General features: G+C 41.6%; 2 protein-coding genes across 2 annotated transcripts in view; one reads left to right on the top strand and one right to left on the bottom strand.

Annotated features, from left to right (window-relative positions):
* The window catches only part of HSCB (HscB mitochondrial iron-sulfur cluster cochaperone), a 12706-nt gene extending 331 nt beyond the window's left edge, over window positions 1–12375 (top strand). Inside the window, exons 2-5 of the mRNA XM_029912614.1 lie at window positions 1894–1983; window positions 2990–3134; window positions 6476–6523; window positions 12196–12375. Of these exons, the coding sequence (XP_029768474.1) occupies window positions 1894–1983; window positions 2990–3134; window positions 6476–6523; window positions 12196–12287 (375 nt within the window). The 3' untranslated portion in view covers window positions 12288–12375. The remainder of the gene's footprint in view (window positions 1–1893; window positions 1984–2989; window positions 3135–6475; window positions 6524–12195) is intronic.
* Window positions 12376–14312: 1937 nt separating this feature from the next.
* Window positions 14313–19511, bottom strand: part of LOC112104526 (solute carrier family 2, facilitated glucose transporter member 11-like) — a 29555-nt gene continuing 24356 nt past the window's right edge. The window contains exons 10-12 of the mRNA XM_024196913.3: window positions 18871–18946; window positions 17264–17391; window positions 14313–15577 (exon numbers count right to left, since the gene is read on the bottom strand). Coding sequence (XP_024052681.2) covers window positions 15374–15577; window positions 17264–17391; window positions 18871–18946 — 408 coding nt within the window. The 3' untranslated portion in view covers window positions 14313–15373. The remainder of the gene's footprint in view (window positions 15578–17263; window positions 17392–18870; window positions 18947–19511) is intronic.

Raw genomic sequence — 19511 nt, 5'->3', positions numbered from 1 at the left:
TGAAGACTGGCCATTAGGCCTCCAGGCATAGGCCTTGGTGTAGGAGAGTTGTCTCTTTTTCCAGTGAAAGTCACCCAGGCAAGGGGTATGGTGACAACTCATTGGCAGCTCAACAAGTGCATTTATTTGGGAACTAGCTCCCAAATCTGTGTATTTGCATGGACTGAGTACAGGGGTGGGAGGTAGAACCCAGGGTTCTCTAATCACTGCCCCTGACTAGCTCAGAAGCTTCATATACATTCCTAGTTTGCACTGCAAGTTCTCTGTCTACAAAATGGAATGATTTTCACTTGAGGTAGAGAGAGAGCTTTTTTTATTATTATTATTATTATTATTATTTATTATTATTTGGAGGGGCTAAAGTTTTTTTAAAAGTTGCTGTCGAATGTGACTTTAAAAAGTACTTTTTTCCATAACTGAATTTGTCCACTTCTAATAAAGTGAGATAAACAAGATTCTATTCCAAACTCAATTTCATTTATTAATGCAATCCCTAAAATTTGGGGAAGAGGAGAAAGCCCTTCACCCTGCCACCCCGCCCCCCGGCTGTCTGCACCCATTCTCTCACTTGTAAGCCTCAAGCACTGGACATCAGTGATGTATGGAGGATGTAAAGTGTACTTATTATGGTGAATCAATGTCATTATGTAATCTTCCCCTCTTCCTCTGAAATAGTGTTTCTTTTGGGTCCACCCTGCCACTGGAACCTAAGGTCCAAATTTTCAAAACACTTCCATTAATTGATTCTCTCCATTTTTGGATGTCTAAGATTCCAGGGGCCAGATTTTCAAAGGTGGTGAGAATACATACTTCACTTTGAAAATGAGGCCCCAGGAGTATGTTTACACAGTCCACAGCAGTAAGCCTCCCAGCCTGGGTTGACAGATTCAGGTTAGCGCTCTAAAAACGTCTGTATAGTCACCACTTTGAAGTTGTGGTTCAGGCTGAAGCTCAGGCTCTGAAGCCTACCCCGCTCGCTAGCTTCAGCACTTGAGCCACAACTTCAAAGCACTGTCCACACAGCTATTTTTAGAGCACCAGTTCAAGCCCTGCTGATCCAAGTGTGAACCAGGGCTGGGAAGCTCACTGCCACAGAGTACGTAGACATACCCTGGGAGTCCCAAGTTATGATTTTTAAGTTTGGGTCCCTTTTTTGGAAAACTTTGGCTTGGTTGTTTGGAAGCATCTCCTGCAAATACAGACTATGCTCAGCCCTGCTTAGTGTGAGATTTAAGAGGTCAAATTACAAGTTGGTCTAGCTCAGGGGTTCTCAACCATTTTTTCCCTGAGGCCACCCCAACATGTTATAAAAACTCTGCAGCCCACCTGTGCCACAACAACTGCTTTTCTGCATATAAAAGCCAGGGCCAGTGCTAGAGGGTAGCAAGCAGGGCAACTGCCTAGGGCCCCACGCCACAGGGGCCCCCATGAGTCTAATGTTTCAGCGTTCTGCCCTGGGCCCGAGTGAGTCTAATGCTGGCCCTGCTTGGCAGACCCCTTGAAACCTCGCAGTCCCCCAGAGAGCCCCAGACACCTGGTTGAGAACTGCTGGTCTCGCTGAAGAAAAGCAATTGAAGTGCTGCATTTAAAAATAAAGAAAAAAATTAAACTTTGATCACAGAGGTAACAGATTTTGAACCAGTAAAGTGCTGGTATTCACTGGGTATTTCTAATGTACCCAGCGTTCTTATCTAGGTCCATAACAGTTTAATTCTTTTGGCTTCCTTAAATGTTTTGGTAGATATTTTATTACAATTAAAGATTGCACTGACGTGTACTGTTCATATAGTAATTTTATTTCTTTACTGCTGATTAAATATGGCATGATTTGGCTTTTATTGTAAATATGGCAATTCTGTGTAATAAAAATATTTCTGGATCTTCTGTTGACAGAAAGAGCGGGACTTTTCTGAACAACACTCTTCCTTGGTTAACAGAGCCTACCAAACCCTTCTAAGTCCCTTGAGACGTGGATTGTACCTAGTAAGGTGTCTAATATGTACTGCAATATCACACCATAACCATGCAGAGATGACTGTAGTTTGTTACAGTATAAAGAACCAAATCTTGTGTACCTCCTCCACTGCTTTCCCACCATTCATGTGCTTTCACAAGAGAAAACAGGAATCTTTGAGACTAAAGGAGGCCAAACAGCTCCTCTGTCCCACCTAGAATAATAGAATACCAGGGTTAGAAGGGACCTCAGGAGGTCATCTAGTCCAACCCTCTGCTCAAAGCAGGACGAATCCCCAGACAGATTTTTGCCCCAGATCCCTAAATGGCCCCCTCAAGGATTGAACTCCTAATCCTGGGTTTAGCAGGCCAATGCTCAAACCATTGAGCTATCCCTCCCCCTGTTAGCATCTTGACTATGGAATAACTTTTTTCTTTTATTAGTTTTATCACTGTAATCTCACTAAGGCTATGTCTACACTAGAGACCTTGCAGCAGCATAGCTATACCAATGCAGCTGCATCACTGTAAGATCTCTCATGTGGCTGGTCTAAGCCGACGGAAGAGAGCTCTCCTGTCAACATATTTAAACCATCCCCAATGAGCAGCAGTAGCTACGTTGGCGGGAGAAGCTCTCCAACTGACATATTGCTGTGCACACTACCACTTATGCTGGCAACATTTATGTCATTCTGGGGTGGGGTTTTTTATACCCCTGAGCAACATAAATTTTGCTGCCATAAGTGGCAGTGTAGACATGGACTAATAGTCTGTCGCCCATCCAACAGATTAATTATCTCTGAGCAAAGATGTACCTCCTATACTTACTTTAAGCCTTGCCCCTAACAACTCCCAGTGCCCATTTGTGCATTAGCCAACTGCTAATTTTGGAGCTTGTCTACACAGGGAGTTTTTCCTGATGAACGCCACATGTAGATAAACTCTTAGTGACTTAATATTTTGGAAAGTGGTTGGGATTGAAATACAGATCTGGCAGCAGCAGATATTGTGAGCCCATTGTTTTCTTCTTCACCAGCTGGAGCTGAATGGAGTGGAACTGGCAAAAGGGACAGACAGTGACATAGATGTGGAGTTCCTCAAGGAAATCATGGAACTCAATGAGACACTGGCAGAACCTAATAATGAGGCTAAAATAGAAGAGATTGAAAGTTTCATTGAAGGTGAAGTCTAGACTTGTCTAATGTACAGAAATAAGTTACAATGCTATATTTTTCTATAATGTGAAAAAGGCTAGTCTCTCTAATTAAGGTGATGTAATTGGGGCGGGGGGGGGGGGCTGTCCCATAGCACCTCCTGCTGCCTGAGCATGGCGCTGTAGATGCTCCCTGCCCAGGGCCCCCTAAGAACACCACACAGTTCAAAAGGGTCTAAAGCAAAATTCCCCTGTTAAGGTTCTAATTTATTAAATCTAAATAAACTTGAAATAAGTCCCTCCCTTTGATAGCAGGGTTTGCACAGCCCTCCCCTGTGGGGCCTGTATTTCTTAGTCTAGCCTGCGATCTCTCCACTTGGGCCCAAGAGTGCACAGGCCCTCTCCTTTGGCCCTGTAGTTCTCTGAGTCCAGTTCAGTCTCTACCTTAATCTTCTGCAGCACTTACCTGCAGCCCCTTTTCTCCAGCCACCTGCAGCCCCTGGGCTTCTGTCCTGCGGTTTCTGTTTCTAGAAGCACACCTTCCAGGCTCCTTGTTCTAGAGAGCTCTCCTGGAAGATGCTATGTCTAGGAACCCTTTATCAAGTTTATTAATAAACAGCCAGTCAGTCACCAAGGGATTTAGTTGGTTCCAGATGGGTTTGAGTTGGCTCATTCTCTCTGTCACAGGTAGGCTGGTCTGTAACTCCCCTTAAAGGGCCAGCTCTGTGACAGGAGGAAGTTAAGAAAATAACTTTTCCACATTTTCCTATGTTTTTCATCATTATGTTGAATAGGACAAACATTAGTCCATGTCCTTGTTTTTATTTTGATTGCTTTAGATCTGCTATCATTCTGTCCTTCTATTTTGCATCCCCTGCACATTTGTACACCTCTGTGTTCTTAATCTAACACTTACCCCTATAGCTTTTCACTTGTCCCCTTACCTGATCTGTATTTATCTTTTTATGTTAAGCTGCAGTGTCCAAACCCACTGAGGCCTGCAAAAGCTGTAAACACAAGAGGGCATCAAACAAGTTTAAAACCCAGCAAAACAGACAGTCAACTCAAGCTTGCTTTTAGAAGTGTGTTCCTTCCCCCTCAACCCCAGACTATAGCAACATTTAGGTTGGCACAACAGCAATGGCCTTCTACAGAAAGATTTAGCAGTAAAGATTAAATTTCTAACAGAAATCTAACTTGGCCTCAGCAGACTTGCACAATATCACATTACCAAGTTCTGCCTTCATTTCCACTGAAGGTTTCTATTGTCACGAAACTCCACAGAAAACAAGAAAACCCCCCACTTTGTCACACATGTATGTGGACTTCATACTTTATCTGCCTTAAGAATTCTGCTTACATACATTCAGCATTGCGTGACTGCTCCCCTGGTATCTATGAAATAGGACTCCTTTCGGGTTCCTCTTTTTTTATGAAAAAGAAAGAGGAGCAGTATATCGGTTTGACTGACATAGTGTCTGGTGCCTAATCTCCAATTTCTCTTTTGTCCTTTCATTGTACCAATTTTCTCTTAAACTACTGGATAGATTTTTTTTATTTTTTAAGAAGCAATTTTCCTATTGTTTTAGTCTACAGAGAACGTAAATATCATTACCTCTTCTCTATTTTTTTTAATTGACCTCTTAGTTCTCCTGTCCCAGATGAATATGTATACATAGTGTACTAGCGATTGTCATGGGCGTCTGGATACCGGTTTGTGCTGGTAGATTGAGCTGCAAAACTACTTGCATTTTCTCCACCCAGACTGCAAATAAGATAACTGACACTGCTTGCCATGGTGCCCCGAGGAATAGGGTTCCTTTTTATAAGCAATCTAAAAAGGACTTTATTAGTTCAGCTTTGCTAGTCCGATGCAGGTGTGGTCACAGCTTGTTATAACAGCTACCTTTTCAAAGCAAATATTTTTTCTGTTAATGTTATTAACAGAATTTTGCTTTTTACAGCAAAATTCCATACATGGAATATCATGAACAAAATTTTACTAGTAGGAAATGTATCTAGTGCCTGTTATAATCTATTTAGCGAGCTTCTACCTAGTTTGGCAACAAATAAATATGCATATAGATTTTTGAATAATGGTTTAAACGTGTTTTAGGTCATGTTGCCTATAAAGAGAAATATATTATTCAGTGTTTGAAGTTGTCAGAATAAAGAGTAACGGGTTAGTGTGAAGGAAGTATTCAGCGTGGAGATTGAGAAAGTGTTAAGACTGATGAGGGAAGTAATTCTTGGCTCCAAAGAGATAGTGGAGCAACACAGAAGCCCAAGGAGAGCTTAGAGAAGACATTTAGGAAAATGGTGTGGGAAGCACTGCTGTGTGATGCAAGAGCTCAAACAGGAAAATCTTGGGAGTCTTTTCTTGCTTGACAATCTATCACTCTGTGACAGAGAGACTTTCACTGAACTCCAGCAAGCATTGAAAGTTTGAGGGCTTGTCAACTGTGGAGAAGTACTAGGTGGATGATGGTTCAGAAGAAGGATAGTTAATAAATTGGAAGGTTACATAGTGATGAACAGTCTGAACTTCAGCTGTCCACAGGAGACACCAGTGCAATCTGATGAAATGAAGATGTAGAGTTTGAGTACAGCAAGTCTCATCTACTGAACAAAGGAGAGGATAGTCTAGCATGATATGGCACATAGTAGGGAGCTGTTAAAGGTGCTCTGCTCAGAGGGACCTGAGTCACTCAGGAAACTTTTCTCTAAATATTAATGCCAGTCACCATGACAAGAGAACATATATACTATAACAACACTGTCACCAGTTTCAAAGAACGTTTTAAATCACTTTATGGTAAAGCATGTTAATATGGAGAAAATGTAGCAAAGTATTTGGTTTGAAGAGACTTACACTTTCACCCACAAAGTTTTTAATATATGGTAACTGTGTATTTGGGAGCGTGCTGTAAGCATGTCCTCTCATCCTGCCTACTTTCTCCATGACTGTGTTCTAGGTAGTGGCCAACCATCAGTTCAATGATGAAGTATTTTCACACTTCCATTCTGCAGGGTTAATGATCCTGGCTGCAAGAAATAATAGCAATAGTCAGTATTGTGAAAGGGTAAAATAAAATTCAGAGTGCAAGCTGAACTTTTAACCAAGCTACTAGCCCTTAAAGTTTGTGATGACATTAATCTCCCTATTTACACTAAAATTCACTTGCTTGATTTGGTGCTAAACAGTTTAATAGCTAGTGACAGAACAAAACAGTTAGCAACAACGTTATTGCAAAGGTGCTGGCAGCATATCTGTTTCCCAGCATGAAGTCATAATGCAATGTTATTGAAAGTGCTCAGTGAGCGTATATACAGCTTTGAATAAGACAGTGTATTTTTTGTTTTTTACAGTTAAACAAGAAGAATTGACCAAGGATGTGAGAAAAGCTTTTGAAAGAGGTAGTGATCTCAATCAGTTACTTCTTGAATGGTTTTACTGCTATAATGTCAGAGTAATGAGTGCTAAAAACAGCATGCTTTGGTATAAAGTATTTAGTGAACTACAGAATTCAAGTATCATTCACTGCCTTTAAAAATAAAAAAACTTCCAGAGACCAATGGGCAAGCCAGTACAGAGCCCAGAGTACTGATAACAAGCTTCTAGCAAGATGACCTGCTCAGTGAGCAGGCTGCTGTGTTTTGCACCAGCTTGTCTCTGAATAGTTTTATGATGCATCTCCATGTAAGATGCAAACCCTAATATCCATTGTCCTTCAGTGAAAAGGACTGAAATTACCTCCACTGTCCTCACCACCTCTTTTCCTTAAGCTCACTGTCATCATGTCAGTATTGTCTGGGTTAAGTCTCGGCCATCTTACTCTCATCCACCCCAATTTTAGACGCTGGCTATGGCACGGAACTACGTTCTCTGAGTCAAATGAGAGAATACTGACAATGTTGCATCCCATGCCTCCTGGCTAACTCTCCTAACAGCCCTATGTGTACCTTGAAGGCTAGCAGGGTGACAAAATGGTACTCTTTGGGACCCCACAATTAACAGCCGTTTGGGAAGAGGAGCAATTGCGAACTTGCCACAGCAAAATGCCAGTGAGATCTCTCCAAGAAAAAAGAACAAAGTCCCTGAAGAGCAGCCTTCTCCACTCCTGCTAGGGTCTTATGATTAATGGTATCATAGGCAGCTGACAGATCGAATACCACCAGCATGAACACCTGATATTCATCCATCTCCTGGAGAAGATAATCAACCACGGCAGTCTCTGCCAAGGCCAGGTCTGTGCTCGCATTGCGAAGTGCCGAAAAGATCAAAAGCATTCTAGATAGTGAGCTATGTCTCGCCACAGCCTTCTCCATAATCTTATCCAACATGGAATACAGGTCAATAATTAATTAGATTGTCAGTGTCAATTGATGACTTTCTGAGCAGTGTGCACTAATGCTCCCTTCTAAGCAGGATGCTCCCTGCTCTCACAGAGAGGCAAACAAGGGACCCACTGTTTCCCCACTGGCCTCCACCTGTCAGATGCTGCTTCCCGGTAGTCAGGCCTAGTGGTTGGAGCAGAGGACAAAGCTGGATGTAGGGTTGGCACTGGGCCAAGGGTACTAGTGGAACTGAGATCTGGGGACAGCCATTGTCAGAACAGGAATCCGTGTCTGTAGATAAGTCAATCAGGTCTGTAGCCGGAGTCCCGGTATATGACGGAGGTCAAAGCCGGATGGTTCAGACTCGGGTAGGAGGGGGCCAGGAGGCAGGGTAAGAACTGGTCAGGAGCAGGCTGGGAGTCTAGAGAGTCTGATACACTGTGAAGCAGCAGAAGTGTTCCAAACTGGGTAATGCTGTTGCACAGAGTGATTTGTAGCTCTGGCGGGGTTGGAGAAATACCTGAGCCTGGAGGTCATCTGACCCAGGCTGTGCTCAGGGATGGCTGAGTAACTGCAGGCTCTGTGGGAAAGGTAATTCACTGCAGTGTTGCCACATGCCTGAGTGATGGCTCAGTGCAGCTTTGTGGGAGGGACAGCTGAGTGAGTAGCCCTGGTTTGGCTGCAGGTTTGCCTCACATCACCTGCCAGGAAGTATGTGGATCCAAAAGGGGCAAGATTAGAAAGGCAAAGGCACAAAATGAGCTCAAACTAGCTACGGGAATAAAGGGGAACAAAAAGACTTTTTATCAATACATTAGAAGCAAGAGGAAGACCAAAGACAGGGTAGGCCCACTGCTTAGTGAAGAGGGAGAAACAGTAACAGGAAACTTGGAAATGGCAGAGATGCTTAATGACTTCTTTGTTTCGGTCTTCACCGAGAAGTCTGAAGGAATGCCTAACCTAGTGAATGCTAATGGGAAGGGGGTAGGTTTAGCAGATAAAATAAAAAAAGAACAAGTTAAAAATTACTTAGAAAAGTTAGATGCCTGCAAGTCACCAGGGCCTGATGAAATGCATCCTAGAATACTCAAGGAGCTAATAGAGGAGGTATCTGAGCCTCTAGCTATTATCTTTGGAAAATCATGGGAGGCGGGAGAGATTCCAGAAGACTGGAAAAGGGCAAATATAGTGCCCATCTATAAAAAGGGAAATAAAAACAACCCAGGAAACTACAGACCAGTTAGTTTAACTTCTGTGCCAGGGAAGATAATGGAGCAAGTAATTAAGGAAATCATCTGCAAACACTTGGAAGGTGGTAAGGTGATAGGGAACAGCCAGCATGGATTTGTAAAGAACAAATCATGTCAAACCAATCTGATAGCTTTCTTTGATAGGATAACGAGTCTTGTGGATAAGGGAGAAGCTGTGGATGTGGTATACCTAGACTTTAGTAAGGCATTTGATACGGTCTCGCATGATATTCTTTTCGATAAACTAGGCAAATACAATTTAGATGGAGCTACTATAAGGTGGGTGCATAACTGGCTGGATAACCATACTCAGAGAGTTGTTATTAATGGTTCCCAATCCTGCTGGAAAGGCATAACGAGTGGGGTTCCGCAGGGGTCTGTTTTGGGACCAGCTCTGTTCAATATCTTCATTAACGACTTAGATATTGGCATAGAAAGTACGCCTATTAAGTTTGCGGATGATACCAAACTGGGAGGGATTGCAACTGCTTTGGAGGACAGGGTCATAATTCAAAATGATCTGGACAAATTGGAGAAATGGTCTGAGTTAAACAGGATGAAGTTTAACAAAGACAAATGCAAAGTGTTCCACTTAGGAAGAAAAAATCAGTTTCACACATACAGAATGGGAAGAGACTGTCTAGGAAGGAGTACGGCAGAAAGGGATCTAGGGGTTATAGTGGACCACAAGCTAAATATGAGTCAACAGTGTGATGCTGTTGCAAAAAAAGCAAACATGATTCTAGGATGTATTAACAAGTGTGTTGTGAGCAAGACACAAGAAGTCATTCTTCTGCTCTACTCTGCTCTGGTTAGACCTCAGCTGGAGTATTGCGTCCAGTTCTGGGCACCGCATTTCAAGAAAGATGTAGAGAAATTGGAAAGGGTCCAGAGAAGAGCAACAAGAATGATTAAAGGTCTTGAGAACATGACCTATGAAGGAAGGTTGAAAGCATTGGGTTTGTTTAGTTTGGAAAAGAGAAGACTGAGAGGGGACATGATAGCAGTTTTCAGGTATCTAAAAGGGTGTCATAAGGAGGAGGGAGAAAACTTGTTCACCTTAGCCTCTAAGGATAGAACAAGAAGCAATGGGCTTAAACTGCAGAAAGGGAGGTCTAGGTTGGACATTAGGAAAAAATTCCTAACTGTCAGGGTGGTTAAACACTGGAATAAATTGCCTAGGGAGGTTGTGGAATCTCCATCTCTGGAGATATTTAAGAGTAGGTTAGATAAATGTCTATCAGGGATGGTCTAGACAGTATTTGGTCCTGCCATGCGGGCAGGGGACTGGACTCAATGACCTCTCGAGGTCCCTTCCAGTCCTAGAATCTATGAATCTATAAAACACTGCCTGCAAGACAAATCTCTCTCACCATCTTCAGTACCTCAGTGAGAATCATTGCCTGAAACTACCAGCCAAGATGAGGCCCTTGTTCCCTCAAGACCTTGTTCTGACACCAGGGATCAAGACCCCAGCGCTAATCTGATCAATCTTGTCTGTAAAACAACAAGAAATTTCCTCAACAGGAGGGAGTCAGACCAGCTACTGAACTCACTATCCTGATTTAGCAGACTATCTATAACCTGGAATAAACCTGCTGTCCAAGATTTTGCAGATACTCTGGTAGAAGAAAATAACTTGTTCTTTACTTCCCAAACCTTCATGAAACAGCTGTTGAGCCTCTGCATGAGATTTCCACCACTGGCATGCTAGCTGTATTCCTTTTGCTTAATTTGTTGCAGGTCCTGAGTAAATCAGGGTGACTGTGAGAATGAAGCTAGCAAAAAGGGCACCTAGAAGTATTGTCTTCCCTAATCATCAAGATTGTGGCCTAACAATGGAACAAGACTCTCTGGAACCCTTCTAGTTCCATTAATCAGTAAAGGCAGACCATTCAAAGAGGTGTCTTACCCTGACAGGAGAAATGAGCCATAGGCAGTAACTGTTGGTCCATGATGCTAGTTTAAGATTCAATTGCTTAACTTGCAGTCCCAATCCAAAAATCCGGTCCAAAGAGTGGCCACGTCTGTGAGTTGATCCAGTTAACTACCTTCAATAGGCCCATGGCTCTCATGATGTCCAGGATCTCCTGACCACCTCTGAAGATTCATCACCTACATGAAGATTGCTCTCAGTGATTTGAATCCTTCCCTGTATTTCCATTGCCAATGGGCTGAGGCATGTAGTCCCCTTACAAAGGGACTTGACAGTGCAGCAGAGCCAGTGGTACACTAAAATCAGTCCCACCTTAATCCCATCTGGGGCTTGCATGCTAAATGGACACACACTCTGTCAGATCCAGTTTGGAGAAGACTTCCTATAGTTCAGGTGGGATGTAATCCGCACTGCCATGCTTTCTCCCTACTGATCATCCTTGGTTCATGATATATATCTCTACCTCAATATAACGCTGTCCTCGGGAGCCAAAAAATCTTACCGCGTTATAGGTGAAACTGCATTATATCGGGGTAGAGGTGTACCAAACATCTAACTGGTAAAAGCTGTGCCAGAACTCAGTCATCTACTCCTGTGGTCTCTGCATCCCTACTCTGCCAGTCCCACTACCATGGAATCAGTGGAAAGAAGAATTCAAGATCCTCCTTATCTCAGGGCCCTTTCTCACCCCAGGGTAAAAACCCTTTCATCTACCCTGTCTCAATTTTAACACTTCTCTCAATATTATAATTTTTCTTGGTCTCTTAGACCAGAGGCTGCCCTATTTCCAATTCCACAATCCCCCATAACCAGCCTCCTTCCCACAAACATATGCCTATAGGTACCTTACTACGGGTTTCCTACTGTAATGATTACCTGCCCTGCTGGCCTCACATCAGTGGATGAAATTGCTTTAACTACAACATATTATTAAATCCTTCAACATAAAGGATCCACTATTAACACCACTTAAAAAAAATACAGAGCCTGAAGGCATGCTCCAGTGCTGGCTGAAAGAGCTCCTGTTACAGGCAGAGCCCTTCTGGCAATGGTGGTGGGATGGAGCCAGTCTTCATTGTAGCAGTGATTCCTAGCCAGGCTGCTGGGTCTTACTCCTGTTACGTCTGTTATAGTTTGTAATGGAAATAGTCCAAGCACGCCTCTGATGCCAGTCTTACAGTTTGATACCTAGTAGCCTAATGGTTCACTGGGTTTTTTTTGTTGGTCCTTCTCAGAGGAGTTATTGGAGGGCACTACTGTTGCATGTCTTTTCCCCATTCTTTGTACACCTTGTCTTCTTAGATTGTAAGCTTTTGGGACAAGCCCATTTCTTACATTTGTTTTGTAGAGTGCCTATTGCAAAGGGGCCCCAATCCTGACTGAGGCCTCCACTGTTGCAACATAGGTTTTACTGTGGTACTCATGGTATTTGGGTTTTTTAAATTCACGTTTAGTTTTGTTATTGATATAGCCATTTTACAACAACAAAACGTTTTAAATTAAATTTCTAAGATGAAACCGAGACTCCATCCTAATATAAACTTCAGTTCTTTGTTTCATTTCAGATGATCTTCAAGAAGCCAAGAAACTTCTAAACAAAATGAAATACTTTGAAAACTTGGAGGACAAGGTGAAGAGCAAGAAGAACCCTTCCTGATATCACATTCTTTGCCATTAAGATCTGATCCACTTTTGATTAAAGTAGTGATTGGTAGTTTCTGATTCAGGAACTAAAAGGAGCACAACCATTGTGTGCCTCTTGATTTTTTTGGTCCTTTCTTACCTACGGAAACAGAAGAGCTGTGTAAAAGACATCCATGTACTACCCAGTGTCATTAGATGGCAGTCTTGGAAGTGGAATGTTGCTGGCAATGACCCTGTACTCCTCAATTCCAACTGCTAGCTTTGTGGCCACACTCCTTACTCTCAATATTTATACCTTCTATATCCCAAATTGTATATCTACTTATCGCTAGTGGACAATAAATGAGTATGCAGATCACTGTTGCTATTGGGATTTAGTCAGGGCCTGATGCTGCTGTCTTTGGACAAAACTTCCACTGACATCAAAAAGTGTTGCCTAAGTAAGGCGTTAATGCCCACTTTGGTGGATTTTCCCATCTCCTTACCAAACGCTCACAGCCGTAAGGAAAATGGTGCTTGTTTATAGGAAAAGTTTTAGCTAAGATTGCTCACTGGAGAGTTTCTTGCAGGACCTGGAGACAGATGGTAAATACTTTCTCAGTTCTACTAAGGGCAGAGATTATTCAGGGTGGGAACGTATTTGCCTCCTTCAACCAGTGTGATAGTCACTCTTAACTTGTTTACTACCACTTTGATCAGGATGTGTTTAAGATCTTACTTTTGCATGAATCTAGCAAAAAGAACCTCATCAAACTCTCCTGCCCAAAGCTGCCCTTATTTCCTTTCCCATCAGTGTGTGTTGGTGAGGCAGTTGGAAGGAGTAAGCAAAACTGGAGATTTGTGTATACTGTGTGTGTTGCCTTGTAATACTTAAACTAAATTCTTGGCCAGCTCTAGCAGTGCACTGAACAAACAGGGAGAGATGTATTTAGCCTTTTTTGAGACTCTAAACCAGATAGGACCTTATTTCACACAAGAGATGAGTTCATGGCAGGAGATATCTAGAGTAGAAACTAATTTCTTTATATATTGTTGTAAAAACAAATGATTAAATTATTAGAATAACTTCCTGACAAGCAATAAGAACACAGCGGCTTTGTCTGTTAGCCTTTTTCCCTAAAACTTCCCATTGATTTTACTCTTTAGGTCTATGTAGAGAAGAACCCAGATGCCTGTGCTGTTTTAACCATCATGTCATCTAAGCATGTTCTGGGTAGATCTAGACAAGAGTGGTTAAAATGCTGACATCTCTACAGTAGTGCTCCTGCTATTATATCACTTGTGGAACTGCACCAGTGGTAGCATCAGTCGGAAACAGCCAGAGAGCACATAAGTTACAGATCCTTATAAGGTGAGGAAACAAAACAATCAAAAAGGAACATAAATGCTGTAATAAATTAAGACTTTTGGTGTTTTAGTTTTAAGGGAAATTTAAAATGTGAGTTCACTTTTGATTCAAAATGCTAGCTGGATAGCCCTGGTGATTAAACAAAGGACTCTTCCACACTACAGGTACAGTATTGACAATTCAAGCTAGACATCAGGGTAGTCAATAGGCAGACTGCGGGCCCAGTCTGGATCACCAGATGCTTTTGAATGGACCCCAAAATCTTTTTATTTACTTATAATTATTGTTGTTTCTATTATTATTATTATTTTCTTTTCTGGAGTCTGGACCTTGACCAAGAAATTTGGACCTTGGAAAAAAATAATTAGCTGCCCTTGCTATACATGGTCTTCCTGTGCTGTCAGTGTTCCTCAGTCCTGTCTTGGAATGACCCATCTCTAGGGAATGAGAGAAATGTTCAGTTTCTATCCCAAGTTGAATTTAGGCATCTCTGCTGTAGATACCATTTATTGCCTTTTGTGACCAGGTATTTTCATCCACCAGGAGCCAGACTCAGTGAGACTCAAATTGTTTTCACATAGGTCACCAAATAACTGTTATGGTAGGTTTTTTTTTTTTTTTTTTTTTTTTGGTTTGTTTGTGTTTTTGTTTTTGTTTTTTTATAATCGAGGCTGGATTTCAACCAGTAATTTCAGGGAGGCCAGTTATATCCTGATCCCCAATACCATTCAGTCCTTGTAATTCATTTTATCATGAATCTAAAAAAGCATATATATAACTTCTTACCTACTGCCTTCATTCCAATGGGATTCATTGCTTGTGTCCATGTTGTGCTGTCATAGAAATAGGACTGTGTAGGAGAAGCCTCAAGTAGGCTGGGGCCTGTCAGAGGAATTAGTCTTGATGGCAGGAGGAGGAGTGTTTTTATGTAGTAACTAGAACAGGGGTTCTCAAACTGTCAGGACCCCAAATTGGGTCAGAACCCCATTTTAATGGAGCTGTCAAGGCTGGTGTTGGCCTAACAAGTCTCAAGCCCAAGCCCCACTGCCCAGGGCTAAAATTACATGCCCCCCGCCCAAGGGCAGAAGCCCTTGGGCTTCAGGTTTGGCCCCCCAACCCCACCCAGAATGGCTCAGGCAGGTTTGGTCTTCGGTCCCCCCTCCTGGAGTCTTGTAGTAATTTTTGTTCTCAGAAGGGGGTCACGGTGTAATGAAGTGTAAGAACCGCTGAACTAGAATATTTCAATTAGCAGTAGGTTTGCGTTCACTGTGGCCCTTCTTAAATGTTCAGCATTCTAATATCACATTAAAGTTATAGCTACATTTTATTTCAAGAAGTGATGCTCCCACCCCCATCGCTGTCTCCCAAATTCTTCATATTGACACCTTATGTGGTTAGAGTGTGAGGCAGGCCATGGATTCACATTGAATGTTTGCAGCAATCCCCAATGAAGTCTACTCCATGAGACCAGGTAATCAGCACTGTTTCTGCATGTGTACATTAGCCAAATGCATCTCAACATTTTTATTGAATTGAGTCTCTTTTGTAGGCAGTACTGTATGTGTACATAAAATACAGTATTTTGATATTCCAGCAAGATTAGTCTGCCTTTTTAAATAAGTTTCACCTGCTGATATAACAAGCTATCTTTGAATACATTCCTTAACACTATTTTTCTCAATATATAGGAGCATATGTGTATAATTCCCATTAATGTGGCTGCCTTACACCTGTGAGATGTAAAGTACATTCTAACATTCATTGCAGAGCTGTCTTCTTTCACATAGCTCTGCTTCCTTCTCTTTGATTCTTCCTCTGAAGTTAAGGTGTTGAAATTCTCGCTTGATTTCCAGAAAAGTTTTGTTTTTTGTCTCAGGAATGACAAAGAAGATGAAACAGGCAACCAACAAGCTTTCCACTAAAAACACCACAAAGCAATACTGCTTCAGTCCATTCTAAAAACAAAATACAGGATGTTTGAGATTAATAAAAAAAATCATAGTAAATAATACCTAGTTAATTTTAGAAAATACTAACTCAGATACTGTTGACAGTCACTAACAGTGCCAAATCTAGGTTTTCAGTGAAAGGGTGAGCTGAAGCTCCATCTGTTCCCTATCTCTTTGTTGTATCATTAGCTGAAATGATCAATAGTATAGTTGGTGGTTTATTATTTTAGAACACTTCAAATCTGCAGGGAGATGCCAAGCTCTACTAGCAGTCCACTACAGGAACCCCTCTCCTGGCTTAAGAGTCTACATAGTTACATAGGGAATGAATTAGGTGCCTGCCTTGCTCCACACAAAATGTGTAGGAAGTGGTGCCTACGATATAACATTTAGCCCACTGGTTAGAGCACTTAGCTGGGATGGGGGAGATCTTAGAGATGCAATTTGCGCTTCCCCGGATGGGCGGGTGAGGAGGGGGGAAGAATTTGAACAGGAGTCTCCTACATTTCAGGAGGGTGCGCTAACCACTGAGCTACAGGATATTTTGAGGTAAGAGTCTCTCCTGTTGAAACTTTTCCACTGTGGCTTAAATAATAAAACAGTGACTGGGCGAGGGTGTGAGAGAATGACTCTAGTCCAGTGGGTTCAGGCAGCCACCTAGGAGACCCTCTGCCATGTCCCCCTGCTCCAATGACTCATTTATCCACAGTGGAACAGCTTCAACAGGAGTGTCTGAGGACCCAGCCCCACCCCATCAGACTATCTGGTAGCTCACTGGTTAGCATGCTCTCCTTAGAGATGATGTGAAAGACCTTCCCTCCCCCACTGCTACAAAAGGGGGAACTGAACCTGGCTCTCCTAAACTCCAGGTGAGTACTCTAACCAGTGGGCTAAAAGCTAAAATGTGAATACCACCATCACTCCCTCCTATAAACAGGACTTAGGCACCTACGTAGCTTCATAGAGTCCACCCTATGTAAATACTTATTCCCAGAACACGTCAATTATTTGATATTTTTTAGGGTTATACGCAAAGGAGTTTCTCAGTTCAGTAGGCAGTAGCCCTTTTCAGCAGTCACTCTATATATTGAATTTCTTTGCAAGAGCAAGTGGAGTAACTGAAATGATTAGACCAGAAATGGAATTTGACAACATGTATTGTCTTCACTAAAATAATATCTCTTGACCAAAGATGTTTTCCATTGTAAGTGATTGTCCCCACTGAGTTTGGACAAATAGAGGTGTGGCCTTAAACAAGTAAACCATTTGTTACAGAGGCTACCTCTTTCTGATCTAACAAGCTAAGCAATAGCAAGAGATGCTGATAGGAGATGTGAGCTATGAATCTCTGAACTTGGTGAGAATTCATTATACTTTTTCTGCAATTTTTTCTGATCATAAACCTAACCTGGAGATTAGTCCTCCCTATGCAGTCTGACTTTCTATTTATTTGTCTTCTGTTGTGTGTTTTTGTATTATTTGTAGATATCTAAAATAAACTTGCCTACTAAGAGTGACTGACTCTAAAAATACCTTTGTTGAAGGAGAGTTTTCACTTATCTTAAGTCTAAGCACTATGTTCTTTATTGTATAAAGAAGAGCAATTTCTGTGTCTAGGAAAATTTCTCTGCAAGAAGTCAAGTGGACATGAGGCAACTGAGAGAAGATAGTGTATATATAATGGATACGTACCACTATAAAGGGGAAGAGCATTCCTATTGTGAAGAAACTCAACCAACTAACAGATCCTCCTATCATGTAAGCAGCAGGCCGTGAAGACTGTGTAAATAATTCAGCGGTCAGTGTATTTGTTATGCCACCTGGGGATCAGTTTCAGAAACAGAATCAGTTCTTAGGGTAAGTGCATTTTCAGGGAAAGTTTCAAGCAAGAAAAAGAAAATAGTTGCTTTTGAATATGCCATTAGCTGACCTTGATGTAAAAGATATAGATAGATCTATATATAAATCCCTTTTGTTAACGAAATACTTTTTTTTAAATGTTCTTTTTAGACACTTTTTGGTCTGATTCTGATAACCCCTATTCACAATAAGGTGTACCCTCTTACAGAAGTAGTCTTATTGATTTCAATGGGACTGCTCAGGAAGTAAGATACAACTTAGCATGAGTAAGGGCCCATTAAAAGTACAATGACAAGCCTCATAGAATAGTAGGACTGCAGGGGACCTCGAGAGGTCATCTAGTCCAGTCCTCTGCACTCAAGGCAGGACTAAGTATTATCTAGACCATCCCTGACAGGTGTTTGTCTATCCTGCTCTTAAAAATCTCCAGTGATGGAGATTCTACAACCTCCCTAGGCAATTTATTCCAGTGCTTAATTACCCTGCCAGTTAGGAAGTTTTTCTTCTAAACTGTCCTAAACGTCCCTTGCTGCAATTTACGCCCATTGCTTCTTGTCCTCGCCTCGGAGGATAACAAGAACAAATTTTCTCCCTCCTCCTTGTAACAACTTTTTATGTACTTAAAAACGGTTATGTCCCCCCGTCTTTTCTTCTCCAGCCTAAACAAATCCAATTTTTTAATCTTCCCTCATAGGTCATGTTTTCTAGACCTTTAATCATTTTTGTTGCTCTTCTCTGGACTTTCTCCAATTTGTCCACGTCCTTCTTGAAATGTGGCATCCAGAACTGGACACACTACTCCAGTTGAGGTCTAATCAACGTGGAGTAGAGCAGAAGAATTACTTCTACTGTCTTGCTTACAACATGCCTGCTACTACACCTCTACCCCGATAGAACGCTGTCCTCAGGAGCCAAAAAAAAAAAAAAAAATCTTACCGTGTTATAGGTGAAACCACATTATATCGAACCGGCTTTGATCCGCCAGAGTGCGCAGCCCCGCCCCCCGGAGCGCTGCTTTACCGCGTTATATCTGAATTCGTGTTATATCGGGTCACGTTATATTGGGGTAGAGGTGTATATCCCAGAATATTTGCTTTTTAGCTTGTTATTTTAAGTGTTACACTGTTGACTCATATTTAGCTCGTGATCCTCTGACTCCCAGATCCCTTTCCACAGTACTTCATACTTGCTTCCTATGTGGTTTGGGTGCATCGAAGATACCAGACTGAAGGCCACTAAATGGCCCTGAAAAGAGCATACATTGAAGGAATGCACTGCATCGGTCATATCATCCTATGCATTTGGTTTATCTTAGCCAGAACATCAGCATCCCTAGGGGAAGTATTAGCTGGCTTGCTTACACTACAGACAATATTGGCACTGTTTTAGAGATACATTTTAGGCAATTTTATAAACAAAAGTTCACTAATGTGCAATACCTGGACCTAACCCAAAGCTCAGGATGAAAGCAAATATAGATGCCATGCTCAAATAAGGCACCCAGGGGTACAGCTCCTGAAAAAAAGAGCATGAAAAGTACTTAGTTCAGATTTCAGTCATCATGTCTTAACATTTGGCTTAAAGTCAAAAGTTTTTAGCATTTGAACCCATAAATAACCTTCTGAATAGACAGAAAATTGGTCATTGACTTAGAGTAATAATTAACATTCAATAAATCAACAAGTGTCTTTGAAGAATAAGAGTCATGTGTATTTAAGTTAATCCCTGTTCCTTAGTATACTACAGTGTATAAATTAAAAAAAAAAAAATTTAAAATCCCACAGCTACCACATTTTGTTGTAAATTCGTCAACTTCCATTTAGTCACTATCAGCCATTAATTGCTAGTAATAGCCAATTTCTTGTTGTTTTTGCTTTTAAAGCAATAAATACACTAGTAAATCAATTTCACAAATACGTATTAGCGCTTGAGTCCCCATTGTTAGTAATATTTATAATTAGTAGATGCAAAACTTACCTTTGTCTGTAAAATCAAAGTAAAATTCTGTATGACTCATTTAACTTTAATATAGTTTTATCACTGTTTAGCTTCCTACAGTGAAGCCCTATAATCCCATGAG

The sequence above is a fragment of the Terrapene carolina genome, unplaced genomic scaffold (assembly GCF_002925995.2).
Source record: "Terrapene carolina triunguis isolate 2854851 unplaced genomic scaffold, T_m_triunguis-2.0 Scaffold234, whole genome shotgun sequence".
Lineage (NCBI taxonomy): Eukaryota > Metazoa > Chordata > Testudines > Emydidae > Terrapene > Terrapene triunguis.
This window is presented reverse-complemented; position numbering and strand designations above follow the sequence as displayed.